At 39.2% G+C, this 21,144-nt stretch overlaps 2 protein-coding genes and 1 long non-coding RNA gene across 9 annotated transcripts in view; all 3 read right to left on the reverse strand.

The window, feature by feature from the left end:
* The window catches only part of LOC116737637 (scavenger receptor cysteine-rich type 1 protein M160-like), an 89,729-nt gene that overhangs the window by 60,630 nt on the left and 7,955 nt on the right, over positions 1-21,144 (reverse strand). For all 7 annotated transcript variants that reach the window (XM_032590934.1, XM_032590933.1, XM_032590932.1 and 4 more), the window contains exons 2-4: positions 11,634-11,837; positions 10,043-10,351; positions 5,375-5,674 (exon numbers count right to left, since the gene is read on the reverse strand). In XM_032590934.1, the coding sequence (XP_032446825.1) occupies positions 5,375-5,674; positions 10,043-10,351; positions 11,634-11,837 (813 nt within the window). The remainder of the gene's footprint in view (positions 1-5,374; positions 5,675-10,042; positions 10,352-11,633; positions 11,838-21,144) is intronic.
* On the reverse strand, positions 3,324-5,361 carry LOC116707597 (uncharacterized). The gene is made up of 3 exons (XM_032545009.1): positions 4,702-5,361; positions 4,447-4,532; positions 3,324-4,370 (listed from the first exon to the last, which is right to left on the reverse strand). Exons 1-3 carry the CDS (start codon positions 5,132-5,134, stop codon positions 4,278-4,280), a joined length of 612 nt encoding a protein of 203 aa, XP_032400900.1. The 5' UTR covers positions 5,135-5,361; the 3' UTR covers positions 3,324-4,277.
* LOC116707627 (uncharacterized) lies at positions 19,356-20,941 on the reverse strand. The gene is made up of 3 exons (XR_004336534.1): positions 20,583-20,941; positions 20,382-20,494; positions 19,356-20,275 (listed from the first exon to the last, which is right to left on the reverse strand). It is a non-coding gene; the product is annotated as an uncharacterized LOC116707627 (long non-coding RNA).

A 21,144-nucleotide genomic window follows, 5' to 3' on the forward strand; every position in this document is an offset into this window, starting at 1 on the left:
CAATGCATTCAAACCATTCACATTCAGCGACATTATCTTAATTTCAGTCATAACTATGATTTACTATTCCCTTTAAATATGCTCCCAAGCAACTCAAAACAGAACCAACATGAACTTTTGCTAACTAAACATAAACCAAAAATCCGACGGACTTTCAAACATGGGGTCTCCTTCTTCCCCGAGTCCCAGTTGGTGGGTGGAGAGGAGATCCTCACCTCTACTGAGGGCCCCTCCCTAGATCTAGTACTACTCCCATCCTGTGGGGTACCACTCCATCTAGACATGTCCAACTTAAGTATCTTACCCTCTCCCAGTCGGTTTTAATTGAATCCTCTTTTTTCGCAGAGTCAACTTCTTCTGAAAGCAAAACATTCTAAGATTTCCACTGGAAGCTTTGTAATTTTTCTCTCGCTCGGTGTACCGCGTCTCGTTCCCGTTCTTTCCCCTTCACTCGCTGCCATCCCGCGGCTCCTCGCTGTCTCTCCTCCGCTGCCGCAGCGCCTCCTCCCGGCTCAGCCACCGTGTGGCCCCTTTCCTTCATGTCCTGCGCTGCTGTCCTGTCGTATGTCTCCGTTCCGTTCTCCCAATGAATCCGAATTTTAGCGAGTGGTGTCTGGAAACGTATTCCTTTGTCCTTCAATATTTTTTTAATGCCCGTTTATGCTTTTCTTTTCTGGACAATCTCGGTCGGGTAGTCGTGGTCAAAGTAGATTTGTTTACCCTGGATCTTTTCCTGCCAGGCTTTCTTCAAGATCGTTTCTTTGGTCTCAAATTGTAGAAAGTTAACCACGACTGACCTCGGTGCTGCATTTGGGTTCGGTTCTGGCGTGAGGGCTCGGTGGGCTCGTTGAATCTGGAGATCGATCCCCTCCGGGAGTTCGAGTTCCTTCTTAAAAAGTTGTTCCAGAAATGGAGCTGTGGATCTCCCTTCTACGTCTTCTGGTAAGCCGAAGATTCGGATATTGTTTCTCCTTGATCTCCCTTCCAGATCGGTTAGTTTTTCCTGCATTCGCTGTGCTTGTTCCGCCATCTTTGTTAGCACCTCGTTAGCATCCACCTTCCACTCCTCCACCTCCGCTATGCGTGTCTGTGCCTCGCTAATGTTCACTTGCTGTGCCTGTAGCTCCCGGTCATTCTCGGACAGCCTACGGTCTATTTCTTGTCGAAGATTCATTATTTCTTCCTTCATTTCTTTCTTCAGCTCGTCCTTGAATGCGACCGGCTCCCAGCACAGCTCTTGTTTAAGGGCTTTAATATCATCTCTAATAGCTGCGAGCCCATTTTGCAGCTATAGTCTCGGTGCTATCGTGTTCTTCCATTTCCTCTGCTGAGGCTTTTTCGTGCTCGCTAGCTTCGTGTTAGGAGATTTCTTCCGTTACAGGCAGTTCTTCGGTTCTGTCTTGCTTTTTATAGTTTTTCCGGCTTCTTCTCTTGCTTATCCCACTCATGCTTTAGATTTATCTGTCGAGTTCCAACTTTGTTGTGGGCATTTTTACCCGACTCTGGAGAGCTAACTGACTATGCTCCTATTCCCTCCGCCATCTTGTCCGACCTCAGAGTATCTTTAAGTGGGGAACAACTCTATCCATTTATAGTAGGCATCTATTATGACCAGACGGTACTTTTTCCCTTTACTTTGATTTGGTTCTATGAAATCCATGTTTATTATTTGCAATGGATATTATGGTGAGGGAAAACAGCCCCTCTTTAGCTGCAAATTTCCTTGTGGATTATGTTTAGCACAGATCAGACATGTTTGGCAAAAAATTATCATTTTTTTAATAGGAGGTAAATTCATAAGTATTGTTAAGGTAAATCCATAATGTAATATTGGTACCTGCCCCACCATCCCCCCTGTTGACACATTACCTGCTCATGTGTCACAATTTCTGCTGCTTTTAAATAGGGATTTCGGTTTAACAGGTTTGTTATTTTATTTGAAAATTTTTATTATTCAATGTTGCCCCTTTAACAATCCACAGTCATTTTTCTAATTCAGGGCTTTGCTGTTGCATGTCTCTAAGTATATTTTTGTGTATAATAGTTTGTTCTTCTATAACTAACACTTTTATTTCTGCTGATGCTGCCGCTTTTGCTAGTCGATCAGCTAACCTATTTCCATTAGAGAAAACATTGGTACCTGTTGTGTGTGCTGCACACTTACAAACTGTTAGTTTTGCTGGCAGTAATATTGCTTATAGGAGATCTGTTACTCAGTACTTCAGTACAGTTTTTCTTTTTTTCTTTTGTTTGATCTTTGCATATTTCTCCAGCAGAGATAAAAAAAAGGATCTCAAATTAGCTTAATTTAGCTTTGGACCTGGTTCTCAATCTAACATACATAGACAGCAGGTCTAAAGCTTCAGTCAAAGACAAACCTGTTGCTACACAACTGTTGGGTTTATTTTGGCTCCCAACCTGCAAGGAATCAACCAGAGACACAAGTTGCTTTTCTGCAGAAGAGGGGAGAGAAGCCAGACACTGATAGCAAACAACTGTCTGGGATCAACTCCGCCGGCTCTCAGTCCTCAACTACCTTTTATTGAAACAGAGTATGACCTGATCACATGGACATTGTAGCTCTTAACAGCTGCAATGGGGCCTAATTGATTACACAGCATTTAAATACAAGCTCTTTCCTTTAAGTCTGAGCGTGACTATTGACATGGCATTGTTTCCTGTGTCTCTCATCTCAGCGAGTCACAAGCTTCTGGTCGCCACTGTCCCCACGTCCTGGAACAGTTAATAATGTACCATAAAAGAAAGGGAGCCTAGTAAAAAACATGAAAGAATAATAATATGAAAACTTAACCTTTCAGATAAACTCATAATTTCAATGAATTTAGATAATAATTTTCCCAACAACATTTTACCAATTTGTTTTTGATCATCCATTCTCCCTTTCCACCGCTACACCAGACTGTGGATGATAAAAACAAACCAAACAATTTGCTGATGTTCTGTAATATTTTAACAAAATGTCAGCCATTGTTGCTTTCCACTCTGCATTCAGCTTCTTTCATCCACATTCATACATTTGTTGCATTTTTCTTTTTTTAATCAGTTTTTTTAGGTTTTTTGCTTTTTCTTTCTTTGTATTTCTCATCAAGCTGTGTTTGCACCTATTTTCATTGATTTACATTTCTTCAGACCTCAGACTCCCCTCATTCAACTAGGAGGTGGCCTGAAGTTTATCTCCTTTGGCTGGTCGATGCATCCGATCTCCCGTCGCCCTCGACCTCTCCAACTCGCCGGATCCTATTTGTGGTTGAAATTATCTTTAACAGACTGAGGAAAAACTATCAAAAACCAGAGAGAATATATAAATTCTTTGTCAATATTTATTTGAAGGCTTTACAGCATTTGGAGTCTCTGCTCACTGAACACAGTCAGGAGAAAGAGCCTCCAGCAAAACACAGCATATTGTTTTATAGGAAAGGTTTCATTAAATTCACACAGTTTAACAATCTACTTAGCTACAAAACTGACTGCAAGCATATGCATTTTCTTTCATAAAGCATATTAAACATTTAAGGATGTCATAAGAATGCAAAGAAGAAAATATTCTACAACTTTATAATAATACAGAGTTCAGAGAAACAGCTTCAGAAGACTTTCCCATGAGCACATGCTTTACACAAGAATCATAACACTGTTATGGATTGATTCACTCATAATCATAGTAACTATAAAATGTTCCATCCCATCTGCAAGCTAAGCAGACATGTAGCCTACATGTTTGTTGCTACATGTACTTGGTCTGCCAGTCACCAGAACCTCATTATTCACACAGAGAGATTTTCTCTCCTTTAAAAAGCTGTTGAAATACTAATTATATGCGTCCATGAATTTCAGGCAGTGAAGCTCGTTTACGGCGTATGCACTCTTTGTGTTGACTACGTAGTTAACTTTATCATAGTAGGAGATCAGAGGCAGCTTGTTCACATCGTCTGATAAATTGGCTACCTGACCTTTGACCTTAAATATCCTATCATATGCTATCCTTGCAAGGTTGATGAAGATCAGATTTTGATGAAGTGGGTTTTCTGTTATATTTTGTTTGTTGAATGTTTTGTTTTGTGTTCCCTTCTTATATAAGTTTAACTTAAGTAGGTTTAGTCCAGATACAAATTTCTGAATGTTGAACTTCCTTCCTGCTGCAGGAGCACAGAGACATTTTATCATAGATACATAGACGGATAGATTTCCAGGAGTCTGAAACATGTCTCTGCTCCTTCCTGCGGATGTGAAATGAAGATCATTTTCTCCTGGTTCCTTCAGACTGCAGTCTCCTCCTCTAAGCTGCCTTCAGCTCTGGATCCTTCATCATGATGGTTGTTTTCTGGTCCAGACTTCTGGTTTCTCCTGGCCTGGAAACAGAGGATGGTTCAGCTTCAATGCAAGAACTTTCCCAACTGAACACATCATTCATGATACATGCAGTACCTTAAAGTAGAGGACCAGGACTGATCCCAGCATACCCAGCAGGACGACAACCAGTCTGATGATCAAAGCAGTGGGAGAGGCTGAAACTGAATGAAACAGATTCAGGATCAGCTTTCATCAGATGAGTCCAGCTACAAATGTACAATAATCATATAGACCCTTGTTTTCATGCTGCCTGTAGATCTGATCATGAACATTAATATCATCAATCCTCCTCTCTGACCTCATGAATGAGGCAGACAGCTGCTGGTTCACCTGAAGCAGAACTTTTCCTGATGGACTCCATGAGTTTACCTGAGACAGTGAGGTTGAGAGGCTGGCTCATAGAGGAGAAGTTATAGGAGAAAACGTAGACGTGGTAAACGCAGCGGTAGGTTCCTTGGTGGGCGTGGCCAGCAGCAGAGAACAGGAAGAGGGCGGAGTGATTAACAGCTGGCAGGGTCTGGTTCTGAGTGTAGTTAGAGGTGCTGAAGATGAGCTGGAAGGAGCCGCCTTCATACTGAGGTCTGATGGAGCACATGATGCTGAAATGTGAGCCAATGAGGAGCTCAGACCCCTGCTTTCTGCCTGTGGAGACCCCGTCAGTGGAGGAAGAGAGGAAGATGAGCGGCTCAACCAGCAGACCTGGGAACGCAGAGGAAACACAGAGACAACTGGATCTAATCTGAGGTGGAAAACAAGATGGCATGAATGAGAAAGACACAGGAGCTCATCGCAGACTGGTTGCCATGGTTACTAGCATGTTTAAACATGATTACTAGCACCTTTATGATAGATCTACAGTCTGTCAGTAATATTTAAACCAGTTTTAGTTTCTTTCTCCTCAAGGTTTCAGGTTCTTAGTTAAAGGTGACGGTTTCTCTGCAGACATCTGGAACCTGATGGAAGAAACATTTTAAAAGAAATAAATATGAGAGTTCAGAGTTACCTGAGCAGATGATCTCATGGCTCCGATCACCATTTTCATCATAAGGTAAACAGTTCTTTAATTCAGATCCTGACTGGAAACAGTCAGACCAGATCCCCCAAACTGGTCTCTTTGAAGCTTCCTTTGAATCTCTTGCTGAAACAGCAGAACCACAGTCCAGTTCAGCACAAACTGCAGCAACTGAGTTCATGTTCCAGTAACTAGAATAAACATCCACTGGTCTCCACTCTTCTTGATATAACATCTCCAGTCTCCCGGCACATCGGCTGGCCTCTCCCACCAACCTGAAGTTGTCTTGATCTGAGCAGAGACAGAGAGTTCATTAATGAAGGAAGTGAAGCAGTGAACAGCAGCAGGTCTGCAGATCCTCCTCTACCTGAACAGGTGAGTCCAACAGCTTGACCAGGTGAGCAGCTGTTTCTACCTGAACTCTCCCTGCTGCTGCAGTTCAGCAGAGCAGACTCACTGCCTTCACACAGGAACTCTCTGCTCCCCACTGGAGCCTCTGCTTCTCCATAGAGCGCCCCCTGGTGGGCTGAAGGAGGCCCACAGCCAATCTCCCTGCAGACCACCTCTGCATCCTGCAGGTCAAAGTCTTTTTCACACACTGAGGACCACGACTGGTTGGTCTTCACCTCCAGTCTGCCTGAGCACCGGTTGGTCCCTTGAACCAGCCTGACTGAGTCTGTGGATGCAGAAAGAAAAAAGGTTTAAAATATTTCAGAACTTTAATTTTATAGATACACATGGAAACATCTCTGAGTTTGATAAAAATAAAGGCCAAGAAAACCAAACTAGAAAAACTCAGAGCATCAAAGGTGAAGTGAAACCGACTGTACCTGGAATTTTATTTTAATTCTTTATTTTTGAGGTATTGAGAAGATTACAAAAGCACAATTTCAGTTTGTGATCAGATACAATATTTCTTCTCGTTACATTTGTATTTACAAAAAAAAAAACAAAAAGATGGAACAAGGAGTTATTATTTTGGAGAGACATTACTTTTATGTGTATAACTAAGTAAATTATATAGTAAATAGACACTTTCTGAAGGAAGAACCGTTTCTTTTTTAATTCTCAACAATCTAGTATTCTTGCATATTGTGTTTGGTTGACATAAGAAACCCATTTGGACCTCAAGATAATGAACCTGTTCAGTTGAAAATGAATTAGAAATGTTAATCTTTCCATCTGATAGATTTCATTAACACACTCTATCCATTCTTCTACATTTTTTAATCTTTTATTGCACTTTAACTTGACTGCAGGGTCACATTGACCCGAGCAGCATCTATGTAAAAAGTAGAACCCAGAGGGGTTACAAATGTGTAAAATGAATAAATTTTAAATTTATATGTAGAGTGCACCTATTAAGACAAGTAGAAAAAGTTCCATGCAAAAAAAAACTTCCAACTATTTTTTTTACTATTTTTTAAACTTTAAAATGGGTCAATTTGACCTGCAACATAACAGCAGGGTTAAGTTTATTTCTTAATATTTTAGGCTTTATACTATACTTTATACTCCGGCTTCCTCCCACAGTCCAAAAACATGACTGTCAGGTAAATTGGTCTCTCTAAATTCTCCCTAGGTGTGAGTGTGTGTGTGCATGGTTGTGTGTCCTGTCTGTCTCTGTGTTGCCCTGCGACAGACTGGAGACCCGTCCAGGTGACCCCGTTAGAAAATGAATGAATGAATGGATGGATGGATGGATGGATGGATGGATGGATGCTATGTTCTAGTTTTATTTCTATCTCATGTTTTGTCTCAACCTCTTTCATTTTGTTGTTTAATTCTGATAGTTTTAATTGGTTTGCTCTCTTTCTTTGGACACAGAAAGATATAATTTTACCTCCCATAACTGCTTTTAGTGCATCCCAAACTATTTCTGGACTAACCTCTCCATTATTGTTTTCTTTTAGAAATGTGTTTATGTCAGATTTGATTAGTTTTGTAAATTGGAAGTCATTCAGTCATACAGTATACTCGTATTTAATCTCCATTGTGTACTTTTAGGCTCCTCATTTAATTTTTAAGTTAATAATAGGGGTCATGATCAGAGAGGTCAATGTTGCCAATTGCACAGTTACTAATCTTATGACAATCTCTTTTCTTTCAGAAAGTGTCTCATCACTGAACAAAACCGTATATATTTTTCAATACTAAAAATAAGATGCACCCCCACAACAATAACAGAATGAACGTAACAAAAATATATTAAAGTCTTTAACAGAAGGTTTGCTTCCAGAACAGAGGAACCTTAAACGAGCTGAAGATGTTAGAGCTCCAGTCGGGGGAAAGTCCACTCATCGTGTATGGTGGGGCCCACTGAGATGGCTGTGTTGTAGTTTTAGCCATTATGTGCTTCAACCATTAAGTCTGTGATTAGTCCAGAGTAAACACGGGTACAGTTAAACACTGGAATGACATCCGATCGCATTTTCTTCAATTAGTCACTTATCTGCAGGAGATTGATGCCTGTATTCCTGTAGCTTTTCTTTAATCCGCCGTCAGGACTCCTGGATTTGTGCGGCGCTCCATGTTTCCGCCTCCCGGTGTTTCCGCCTCCCGGTGTTTCCGCCTCCCGATGTTTCCGCCTCCCGGTGTTTCCGCCTCCCGGTGTTTCCGCCTCCCGGTGTTTCCGCCTCCCGGTGTTTCCGCCTCCCGGTGTTTCCGCCTCCCGATGTTTCCGCCTCCCGATGTTTCCGCCTCCCGATGTTTCCGCATCCCAGTACCAGGCCGCCTGCCAAGAAGAAAGCTGTTGTAGCTCCTGCTGGATCGGGTTGATCGGGGGATGGATGATCATGACCGGGAATCCCCGTGATGCCATGTCTGATGTCGCCTCCGCTGCGGTGCGGTACATGCGGGTCTCCTCTCCGTAGAACTTAAGTAGCCTTGCTGGGTAAAGGGTTTTAACTTGATTTGTTTCTCCTTCAGTATCTTCTTTACTTGAATAGCTGGTGGATAATCGTGATCGATGTAGAAGCTCTTGTTGTTGTACTGTAATTGTTTTTTCTGCCAGGCTCTGCGAATAACTTCCTCCTTCGTTTTCTAACTATCAAGCTATACACTGATTGATCGAGGCTCTGATTGCGCATTGGCGGCTATGGGGGCCAGCTCTCTGTGGACTCTTTCAATTTTGAGTTCAGCATCTTGCAGGAGATCCAAACAGTCCCGAAGCAGTTTTTATACGAAGCCCTCGATGTTGTTACCTTCAGCCTTTTCGGGAATGCCATAAATCCTTATGTTATCTGGCCTGCGCGGCCCTCCTGATCAATGAGCTTAGCCTCCATGTCGTCTTGGCGCTGAAGAAGTCATTTCATCAGGGATGACGCCGCCTGCATGGCTGTTTCTATTTCTTCGATTCGACCCTCTGCTTCATCTAACCTATTGTTTGTTCGATGCTGTTCTTGTTGGATCTCCAGAAGCTGCTGCTTGTTGTCTCGTCTGAAATCTCTAAGTTCTGCGAGAGTGCTATCCAAGCTAGCCTCCTCCATTTTCCCTCCTCGGCCTCGTGGACCGGGGAGCGGCGTCGGTTGATTCGTTGTTCTAACTCGTTAATGGTCGCTGCACCAGTCGTTTTCCTCCGCCGTGAGACAACCCAACCCTCTATTATCGGTAAAATCTCACTTGAACTTAAGTAAAATTTTGTTTTTGGGTTGTTTTTGTAAAACTGTTGATTAGCACTGAAGTTAAGCTGCCGTCTTGGTCATGACCCGGAAGTTGCTCTGATGTTTTATATCGGTACCTGGAATTTTAACGTTCATTTTTATTTCTACTGAATTTATCATATTTGTGAGCCTTAACATGTTAATAAACTCACTAAATGTCAAACAAACTTTAATCTCTGTAAAATTGTTAATATTAAAGTGGAATTAAAAAAATTTTGGCAAAATGGCTGAACAGCGCCCCCTAGTTCATCCAGGCCAACAACCATAACAAACAAAAGGTTTTACTACGATTTTCACTAAAAACAGGAAGTCCACCATTTTGGATCAAAAGTTAATTTTCTGTTAATTTTCAGGTTTAGAAAATGTCTGATTTCCTTGAACTCCTCCTGGGATTTTGATGCATCGACTTCAAAGCAGCAGAGATTAAAAGTTATTAAAATAATGAGTTTTTGTTCATCTATGTGGCTAAACTGAAAACTTTATCTGGATATTTAAATTATTTTAGTTTCCCTCTCCTTAAAGTTTCAGGTTCTTAGTTAAAGGTGACGGTTTCTCTGCAGACATCTGGAACCTGATGGAAGAAACATTTTAAAAGAAATAAATATGAGAGTTCAGAGTTACCTGAGCAGATGAAGTAAAGGCTCTGATCACTGTTTCCATCAGAAGGTAAACAGTTCTTTAATGCTGATCCTGAGTGGAAACAGCCAGAATAGATCCACCAAACTGGTCTCTTTGAAGATTCCTTTGAATCTCTTGCTGAAACAGCAGAACCACAGTCCAGTCCAGCACAAACTACAGCAACTGAGTTCATGGCCCAGTAACTAGACGAAACATCCACTGGTCTCCACTCTTCATGATGTAACATCTCCAGTCTCCCGGCACATCGGCTGGCCTCTCCCACCAACCTGAAGTTTTCTTGATGTGAGCAGAGACAGAGAGTTCATTAATGAAGGAAGTGAAGCAGTGAACAGCAGCAGGTCTGCAGATCCTCCTCTACCTGAACAGGTGAGTCCAACAGCTTGACCAGGTGAGCAGCTGTTTCTACCTGAACTCTTCCTGCTGCTGCAGTTCAGCAGAGCAGACTCACTGCCTTCACACAGGAACTCTCTGCTCCCCACTGTTGCCTCTACTTCTCCATAGAGCGCCCCCTGGTGGACTGAAGGAGGCCCACAGCTAATCTCCCTGCAGACCACCTCTGCATCCTGCAGGTCAAAGTCTTTTTCACACACTGAGGACCACGACTGGTTGGTCCTCACCTCCAGTCTGCCTGAGCACCGGTTGGTCCCTTGAACCAGCCTGACTGAGTCTGTGGATGCAGAAAGAAAAAAGTTTCTTCAACATTTTCACTGAATTTGGTTCCAGTTTGTTCAGCAAAGCTCCAATACAGAGCAGACTCTGTGTGGAGGAACCAACCAACTAGTGGAGAACGGGTGGAGAGGGGAGCTGGGCAGAGTTTTGTTATTTTTAAATCTACTGTTTAATATTCTTTGCACTTTTAGCATCTGCTTATACTGCAGGCCGGCCCTGGAGATGGGTGGGAAAAAAACTTAAGACAAACAGAGAAAATTACACTACAACATCACAAAGAACCTATGAATTATCAATTATTAATATTTCATCCTTGTCTTCTACAAAGAAAATGTGAGAACAGATTTAATCACAGAATAATAGAAAACTATCATCGTTTTACACTTTAAACTTAATTTGTGGAGGAAGTTCAATATTTGATCAGCTTCTTCTCAATGACATTGAGGTTTTTATAACCCTGAATCTGCTCCACTGGTTCCCCTTTAATCTAATCAAACTTCATTAAATCACTAACCTGGTAAAAACCAGCCACTCTGTAACTACACTTTGATTCATCCAGAGAGTCTGGACTGTGTTGAGCTTTTAAATTTCACCCAGTTGCTAACGTTTGTCCATGACATGCAATGCACCAGATCCACACTAAGAAGTTTACTGGAAGTTTCCTGGGCTGTAAACATGTAGAAAAAATCAATTACCAAGCACTGTTAGATGAAATCACTCAATCAGGTTTACTAGCATATTGTGCACAATACAGAGAACATATAAGAGGATCAATAGTGAAACATTTCTGATTGAAAACTCTTTCAGGCAGAGACAGCAGGAGTTTTATACCAAGGCTGAGGGAGAGACGCTCTGGTTCTCATGCAGCTGCAGGAAAACATCTCCCAACCTTGTGCTTGCAACCCAAACAGCTTCATTTGGTGAGAATCACTAGCATTTAGAATGAAGACAATACAACCAGCAGATATTACCTTACAATAATTTGTCCTCCACAAAACAGAGAAGAGCCGTTAAAGTTAATTCAATATTTGGAAGAGTGGCCACCATGGACTGAACTTCCTCCACTGCATTGCTAAAACTACAGAGACTATGTTTCTAAAATAAGAAAAAATAAATCATCGTTCAAACTTCTCCTTCTGTTCGCTGATTGGTCCGGTAGAAAATCTACCAGAGTGAATCCAGGTGAAGTGGAAGAAGCCCAGACTGAGCTGGAAGTGAGAATTTTTTTAAAGTGGAGTTGGAAGCAGAACAGGAAGGCAATGGCCAGGATATGAAATCACCTGAACAGACGATCTCTACATTGTAGTTCTCATCTCTTTGTAATGACACCACAGATCCACAGTGGAGCTGTCTGCAAGCTCCAGCTGCTGATGTTAAGTCCCAGTTCCAATCAATCACTGGTTCCCAGTCTCCCAGATCCTTCTTCTCCAGTCTGCCAACACAGCGACTCCTTCCTGCTACCAGTCTGAGTTCATCAGACAGCGCTGGAAGAAACAACATTTACATGTTGGGTTACAAAAAGCAAAGACAGATTCAGGATGTGTTGACAGGATCCTGTTGATCGTGTTTATTTGATCTTCTCTTGTTTCTTCCTCCTGTTAGAGGCAGAGCTATCATGGATGGTTCTGATCAAAGCATCTTTATGTTGGAATGGCCTAGTTAAAGCCCAGACCTAAATGTTATTTACACTCTGTAGTAAGACCTGAAATGTTTCTTATTATTCACCTTTTCTACCCATTTATATTTTATGTCTTTACTGAAACCAACCAAAGTCAAATTCATTGTTTTTGTGTAAAAAGTTGTCAAATCCAACAGATTCTGATTCTGAATGCAGAGCAATCAGAATCAGAGCAGCTCATCTAACCTTGTAGATGAGCTGGTAGATAACTTCCATCGTAAAATTTCAGATGTCATTGATTTCTTTGCCTAAATTAAAGTGAAGGTCGTGTCTGGTAGGAACAAACCTCCATGGAAAAATGTGCAAACATTTAGATCTGCAAGACAATTTAGCCGTAGGGCCGAACGTAAATGGATTAAAACTCAACTTTGTTTATTATGAAATCTATTAAGAAAGACTGTGAAGCTATCACTCCACACTGATAACCACTGATATAAAATAAAACGATCTGGACAAATCATTACTGCAGAATTACAGGCCGATCTCCAACCTTTCATCCATCAGCTAAATTATTGAAAAGCTGTTTCAACAATTAACTCTGCAAAACAACCGAAACTCTGAGTTCCTTTAAATCTGGACTAAAAACCCAGCTGGTCAGATTTGCTTTAGAAACATAATAAATGAAACACTGAACAACATTTTGATGTGTAACGACGACACTTTGACAAAATGTACTGTTTACTGGAGAGAGACTCTATAGGCCACCTTCTGTCAAATTTTAATCGGAGTTTGATGGATGATTGATTGATGACTAATAGATTTTGATTTCCGGTCACAGGATGCCCCTCCCCCACCTTTCCCACCCCTCCCCCACCTTTCCCACCCATCCCCCCAGACAGATCCGTTTTTCCCACGCCTTCAGACCTGTATGATTTGTAAGAATAATACAAGTAAAGTATGGAAATTATGAGTTTTAAGAATAATACGATTAAAGTATGAAAAACAATAAGTGTTAGATAATTGAGAATAATATACAATATAGTATATTTAAATAGGATGTTGTAGTTACCTCTGGTTTTAAACGGAATATTTTTCCTGAGACACTGCGGAAACGGGCTCTGTGAGGTAGGTTAAAAAAATCCTAGTTGGGTGATTCTCATGACCTTTGGGGTCAAAACACATGTTGTGCAAGGAAACTCTATGTCACCGACATCCTCTGGCAAAGAATCGATAACAATGATGGTCAGTCTATATCTCCGGTTTTAAAACGGAATATCTTCCTGATCGGGTCTGCTATCAGCTCTTGGAATCTGCATATGTCACCACCCAGACCCCCCTCCTACCATGGGTGCTTGTCTCTGTGTGTGTGTGTGGGGGCGTGTGTGTGTGTGTGTATATAAAGACATATAGAAACAAAAGTCCCTAAAAAAACCTACAGTTTAACTATTTTACTGCATTATTTATGGTAGCATAATTAGCCGGTGTTGACTATGAGTTTGTGATTTCCTTCATCACTTCAATTTTAAACTCTAATAGAGTTTCTTTTTCTGTAACACTTGCTAGTGTGATACATCTCAGTAAATGTTCCTCATTTGTACACGTACTTCTTAAGAATATGTGACAGACAGTAAACAGGCCTACTCAAATTTAACTTTTATCTTTCCGCAGTTAAAGAATTTGTCCAGACTTTTCCAGAATTTTGCCCGGTATCATTGTGAATGATTTTGTTCAGTTTTTTTTTTTTTTTTTTTTTTCTAGCTGTTGAATCAACACTGATCTTCCCACTGCTTCATGTTTTCTCCAAAATAGTAAATCTTGGTTTAAATACATTTGAAACTCATAGATTTTTTTTTCTGTAACACTTGCTAGTGTAATACATTTCACGAAATGTTCCTCATTTGTACACGTACTTCTTAAGAATATCTGACAGGGACTAAACAGGCCATGGTGAGGTTGCTCATATGTATCTTTCAGCTTTCCCTCCACCCATTAGCTTACACACTTTAGTGTGTTCACTAACAAAATATAATACACCACTAATTTTTAAAATTTTTCATTATTAAAACTTTTAAATGATCAATGTGAACCATCAGTCTGTATTAAAATAGTTAATATAATTCATATTATTTATTTAGATTTGATGTTTTAATGTGTGCCCTTGGATTTATATTGATTTATTCAATGTGTAAATATTTATCAAACTGAATAGCCATTCCGTTTTTTATATAGTATTTTTTTTTCTTTTGGTGTTTGTTGCACAAATTCAAATATATGCTGGCTATCAACCAACAATTAAATCAGTGAATTTGTGTTTGTTTTCTTAAATACTCCCTCTCACCGAGACTTACTTACATCTTCTGACAGCTAGCCCCACTTATAATAACATTGACTAAGTTTGCTATTGGTACACTTTACCTAAAAATTAAAATTAAACATACTCACTACACAACCATGCTCCAAGAGTTGCTCACAACATGGTGAATTGTTTTGTTACCTTAAAAATGATCTGCAGCTTTTGTTCCTTGATGCTGTCTGTTCACTAATGTTCACTAACAGACCGTACATCTCTTGTAATTGATAAGCTTATAAATGATCAATGTGAAGCATCAGTATGCGCTAAAGAAGATCATATCAGTCAGATTAAGTAAAATATCATTATACTCAAAGCAATCAAAATTATATTTCTCTGAAAGGTCTTTTTTTTCAGGGAGTTTAGACTGTATGAAAGGAATCAGTGAAATATACTATGAAATATTTAATCTGCTGCATCCCCATAATAAAACTTAAATTGTGAATTGAATGATTACATTGCATCTAGACACAAAAGAATCAACCGTTAATTAGTAATTATACTGACTAACAAGATCTGATCAAACAAGAAACTTGACAACCTCAAGGGATTTCTCACATTGGAGAACGAACCGTCTGACTTTCTTTAGCCACTAAATTTAACCTTACCAAAGTTTTGCCTTGGAGTAAACAGGTACTGAGTTTGAAGCGGATCAGACGCCTTCAGCCATTTGCTAAAGCTAGACTCCGGCCTTCCTCACTGTAAAATAAAACATTAGACTTAAAAAAAGTTCAAGCGAACATCACTTAATTATCATCAACTTGTTGTTTGTACTCATCTTAAACAAGTGGCAGGAACGTTTGGATATTAAAAAAAAAAAAAAAATGCTTTATAAGTTAATCTATTTAAGTCGAGTCCATGCAACAAGTAAAATAAAATAAAAAAGTGAACTATTTGAAAGTAATGAGGATTTAGGGTGGTAAAAGTTGAACATTTTATCATGCCCAGACACTACGCCATTTCTGCTCAAGCAAACCAAAAGGTTTTAAACAGAACAACCATGTCAAATAATGAGACCATGAATCTTTAATCTATGTAGCAAATATATTGCTGCTGCTGCTGCTGTAAGCAGAAAATAAAAGAAGTTTTATGGAGAATAATATTTCGGATGAGTTTAAGAATATTGTTTGCCAAAATCACACGGTGTAACTACACTTGTCTTTTATATGTAGCAGTAATTGAATCTTTTGAGGCAATTGGTTTGCATAAATTAAAGTAAATACGACCTATTTTCCTGCTCCACATACTTAGCTAGCAATTTGCCAGTTAGCTTCCCAGTCTGAACCTCTGGGCAATGTCTTGATTCAGTCAAATTTTCTATCTTGTATCTCCTGAACTCCGATATTCTACTACATCTGTGAATGTTTTGCTTGCTGGTCTTCATCGTGCTCTGAATGCAGTATCTGGTTTCTCTTACTTTAACCCGCCCAACTTGCACCTGATTGGCATGTTAGCCTTTTGATTCCCTCCCAGCGAGGCGGTGCTTCACAAAGCAAACTGTTTGTCAAACTGTTGATCTGCCTCATGGCTGTTTTAGAAGATATGGTGACTGAGGTTTAGACAGTACTAGCCAGCTCATGCAGCTTGTTTTTATTAGATGGCAGTCCTAAAAGTACATATCTTTAAAATATGAATAAATACGTACAATTCCATAATTATTCGATCCAACGGTTATAGAAGTTTTGTAATAATGCAATTCAGGTATTTTACATTTTCTGGACTAAAGGAGGATTTCAGTTCAACACCTGTGGTTTCTTAATGTAAGTGTTTCTGCTACTGGACAAGAAACAGGGTTAAAAGAGGATTTAGAAAGCAAAATACAAAGATGATAGTTGTATTTACCGAGAGCAAGGCTGTGACTAGTTATCAGGACAGAATGAGACCTGTAAAACTGTTGGGTCCAATATGACCAAGGAGGGAACCAGTCATCTGCTCCAATAATTTATTGGCCTTTAGGAAATATTTTTGGACACAGCCATCCGCAGGAGCAAGATGAAGCAAGAACATCACAACATCAGATGTATTTTTTCATCCTTATATCCCTGATTTAAAACTATTTTTAATTTTGTGTCATCTTAAAGATGGAAAGATTCAATTATTTTTTCACCCATGGAAAAGTGTAATGTGTTTATTATAGATAGATAGATAGATAGATAGATAGATAGATAGCATTTATTGTCATTGAACAGAATTCAACAAAATTTCCATTGCAGCTCCCGTGCAAAAGGTCAAATATATACAGTATAAATAAGCAAACACACAATAATAATAATAACAATATATACAACTAAATTAACTAAAGGCACTCAACCACACCAAAGAAGTAGCAGCAGGTCCAATTATGGCAAAGTACAGATAATGTGACAGTGCAAAGTGCAGAACAATATGGCTGTGTGGGGGTGGGGGATATGTATGTGTGACTGCGAGGTTATGATATGTGTGGGAGGGGGGGGGGGCGGCAGGGAGTAATGGCTCTGACGGCTGTGGGGAAGAAACTGTTTCTCAGTCTATTTGTTGTAGTCCGTATATTCCTGTACCGCTTGCCTGATGGCAGCGGCACAAACAGTCTGTGGCCCGGGTGGCTGGAATCCATCGCTATGGATCCAGCTCTCTTCTTGACCCGGTCTGTGTAAATGGAGTCCAGGTCTGGGAGGGGGCATCCCACAATGCCTTGTGCTGTTCTCACCACCCGTGTCAGTTGTTTCCTCTCCAGTGCTGTGCAGCTACCATACCACACAGTCATGTTGAGGCAGAGGATGCTCTCGATCATCGCCCTGTATGAGTAGGATTAACCAAGCTGAAGGAAAATAAAGAAAAAGGATAAATAAATATTCATTGATACAGAACCGAATCAGCAAATATGAACTTTTGAAACTATTGAAACCTTCAAGAATTTTATGTTGTGTAAGATATTTAAGAAACTAATATTGAATCTGCGCTCATGAATTTCTTTATTTGGTCATTATCTCTAAAATACGTTTACCTTTTGTTTTGTTGAACACCAGACATCTCATCTCTTTCCCACAGTTTTTTTTTTCCACTTAGTTCCACTACTGCTGTGGATTTTATAGTCAATGTTTAAAGCCAACACAGAGTCTGAAACGATGGAGGAAATTTACGTCAATATGGAACCTGTTGGACAAACTGCATCAAATCACACAGGTAAGAACAAAGTTACAGAGAAATTTAGCATGTATTGAATTCAATTTTGCTAAGGTTGAGGTTTTTGTTAAGGTTGGAGCAGCTCCAAAGAGAGGCTCTGCCTCCGTGTGGCTGTATGTTTGGGAATCCTGAATGTTTTACTTTTGGCTGAACTCATCGCCCTCAGTGTTCACAGTGAGTCTTGTTCTAGTCATCTTAAAGATGTAAAAAGACTAGATTTTATGTTTCTGTTATATTAAAAAGGCATTGTTCCCCTTTTGAAATCAAACTGATCAAATAGCAAGGGTTTAAATAACAGAATAAAGCTTAGTGACTCAAAGTTTTGCAGAGAGGTGAAACATTACACTAAGACAAAACATTACACATGAGTTTGATTCATTTTCAACAATGGATGCATTTGCAGCCATTTAGGTTAGCGTGTCTTTAATATCTTTTCTTTTTTCAAACTATTTACCCAACGATTTATTGTTCAGTGTTACCTCAGTTTAAATTCTACAGGCATAACCAAAATCATGAAACTATTTTATAAGTCTTAAGTGAAAACACGGTCTTACCACTTCTTTTTGCAAACATGTTTGTTAATTTTTTTTTCAGCTCATGACATGACAGCAGATTTTTCTGACATCAGCAACATTCTGACCGAGCAGAACAGCAGCAGCAAGTTTCCCTCCATGAACGCTAACTTCACTGAAACGGCTCCACGAGCTGAAGACACTTTAAGGTTGGTCAAAACTTTAAAAAATTTGGATCTCGTTAAAAATTGAATTCTACTCTGAATTGTAGAGTATAACTAATAACTTTCCTTTTTGGTCTAAATGAATATAATGTAAATGAACAACTTTTATTTTAATTTATTAAGTGCTCTATCATTTGCGTGTGCTAAAAAACAACAATGTAAAACAAACTAAACTTTGATTTTTTTCTCCTTAAAGGGAAATTGTGTCCTACAGAACGAACAAACATCAGTTGTTCCTGTTCATCCAGGGGCTGCAGAAGAAGAGAAGAACAGATCCACTAGTGATGGATGATTAGGATCTGTGTTCACTGTGATATTATTCACCAACAATAATGTAGCTTATTAGTACGGTGTTACATAAAATCCTAAAGATAAAATGTACACTTCCAACTGTTGTGACCTGCATCTAATAACACAACAATTTTACCGGTTGTACTCTGTGTTTTTCTTTCTTGTTAAAATTCTGACGTGATAAACAAACGTTAGAGGATGGTTTTGTGCGGAGGATCGGTTTAGCATGATGCGCTCTGAATGTGTCTTAACGTGACTTTTACTATGAGACTTTATGGAGTTCCAGTTGTGTCCGGTAATAGTGGATTAAATTCTATCTTGGTAGAATTATATTTCTACATTTCCAATTATTTACTATCATTTGTAATAAAGTGATGCCAACACCACGGATTCAACAGTGAGCAGTTTGTTCTAGTCATCTTAAAGATGGAAAGAGTCAATGTTGTACTGATTCTGAGTAACTGAATGATTAACTGAATGACTTTTTATTCATTTCAGAGTTCAATCAGCGAGGTTATTCATTTTGTGATGGTCCTAGTCTATGAAAGAAAGAAAGCAGCAAATGTACATGTTGGTTCCCCTGAAAATACGGATAAATTCAGTCATTGTAGGGTTAAAGTAATTTGAAGAGGGAGAAGCGTATAAACAAGTCAAGTCAATGACGAGTCAATGACATGATGCATTCTGCATTTTTAACTCGGTTAACTTAACTCTTTGTTTTTTTACTGACTTTAATACATTTAAATCGCTACGTTGTTTGATAAGTAGAATGGAAATGACTTTTTTGTAAATGGTCTTGTAAATTAGCGTTTTATAAACAACTGAATTGAATTAAGAAATTTGACCATCGGATTGGACTGAAGAGAAATGATGAGCAATGTTTTATGGGTGGATGAAAGTAAAGATTGGTATTTTTGTAACATCAAAATTCATTTTGAGGCAAAACTAAGAAACTTATAAAAATGTCAAATTGCATTTTCCTACATACCGTTGCCTGGTGTTTTAACAGGTAAAGGTTGTCAAAAACCATGATCTTAAATTTTATTTACAAAGTAATTTTCAAAGAAAGTCCTAATATTCTGTACAACACCATTCACAGGTTACAAATACTAAAAAAGTCAAGCATCAGAATCACTATAAACTCATGACAAAAAAAATCTTGTGACAACAACCTTGCTCCTGAATTTGGGTCAGGAAAATAAAGCTAGAGAAGCAAACTCTTTCACAATTTAGATTTACAGATTCACAGGAAAAGCTACGTTTTCAACAACTATATAGATTTAGAAAAACAAAAAACAAATTTTAGGCATAACTATTGTATTTTACCTGCCTCAGGTGATTTGTTGGATCATTTTGTGTAGCATGATTTAGTAGTAGCATCATGTAGTATGATATTCACAGAGTGCAACATCAGTGTTTGGAATAAGTTTTGTATCTTTAATGGCAGGAAACATCATTTTTACATCAGCGGGATGTTAAAAGTCTTGTATCTAAACATCTTATGGGGAGGTTTTTATTGTTTCCTTATTTATTGTTTCCTTAAAACTGTTTGAGTGTTGATTTCATCCAAAATTTTAAGAGATTATAAAGGATTTAAAGCTAAAAACAAAACCCAATGAAAATGTACTACATGGCATGCATTTGAAGCTTTGACCCAACACAGGGCAGGCTGTACACTGTGATGGAGATATTTGTCTCTTTAAAGATCTGTTCCAGGATCTTTGACACCTTTGACCACTGCAGCTGGTCCAGGCCACAGCCAATTCTGAGGGGGGAGATACGAGACAAACAAATTGTTTAATAATTCCCAATAAAGAAGAAGATTTAAGGGTATTTATTATAGTCATTTATTCACAGTAGTTACTACAAACCGAGGTATTGATATCCTATTGACACCATTTTCTAAGCAGTGAGATTTCATGTCTTCCAGACTCTGTCTTAGGTTGACATACGTGGGTTTCTGGCTGGCTTTTTTCTTTGTGATCTGAGACACATAATAGGAAAGATACAGTTACCAGATTGAATAATGAAACAGGTTTTGGTCCTATGCAGTATAATTGTGGTATGTTTACCAGATAGTAGATGAAACGTTGATCATGTGTCAGGACAGCACACTGCCCTGGAAGCTTCTCTATTAGGACATACAAAAAAAAACAAAAAAAACAGGAAATGATTTAGCATTTGCTGTTGAAATCAGACATGTGAATGAACTGGAAAAACATAAAACATTTTTTCCAAAACAAAGACTTTAGTAACTAGTCTGACTCACTCTGCTCCTTTAACTCTGAGACTCGACCAAACTTCTTCTTGAACATCACCGCTATGCCTGCTCCCATGCGACAGTCTTCACTGATGCAGTGGGCCAAGGATTCATCGCGTGGACAGGAGAACAAATCTCCGGTGACATACTTTAATATCCAGTTGGTTGATTGATAGACTTCCTCAGTTTTGCACATGTTCATACTTTCTTCAAGCGCAATTTAGAGAAAACTATAACCACAAAGTACCAAGTTGGTAATGGCGCTTACTACAGCCTTGCTTATCCCCTCTACATGTGGCCCCACACTAGGCTGTGTCTCATTGTTCCTTAAAGCACCACCCACTTTAGCTGAATTTTTTTTTCCAAATTTGTCC

The sequence above is a fragment of the Xiphophorus hellerii genome, chromosome 18 (assembly GCF_003331165.1).
Source record: "Xiphophorus hellerii strain 12219 chromosome 18, Xiphophorus_hellerii-4.1, whole genome shotgun sequence".
NCBI classification, from domain to species: Eukaryota; Metazoa; Chordata; class Actinopteri; order Cyprinodontiformes; family Poeciliidae; genus Xiphophorus; species Xiphophorus hellerii.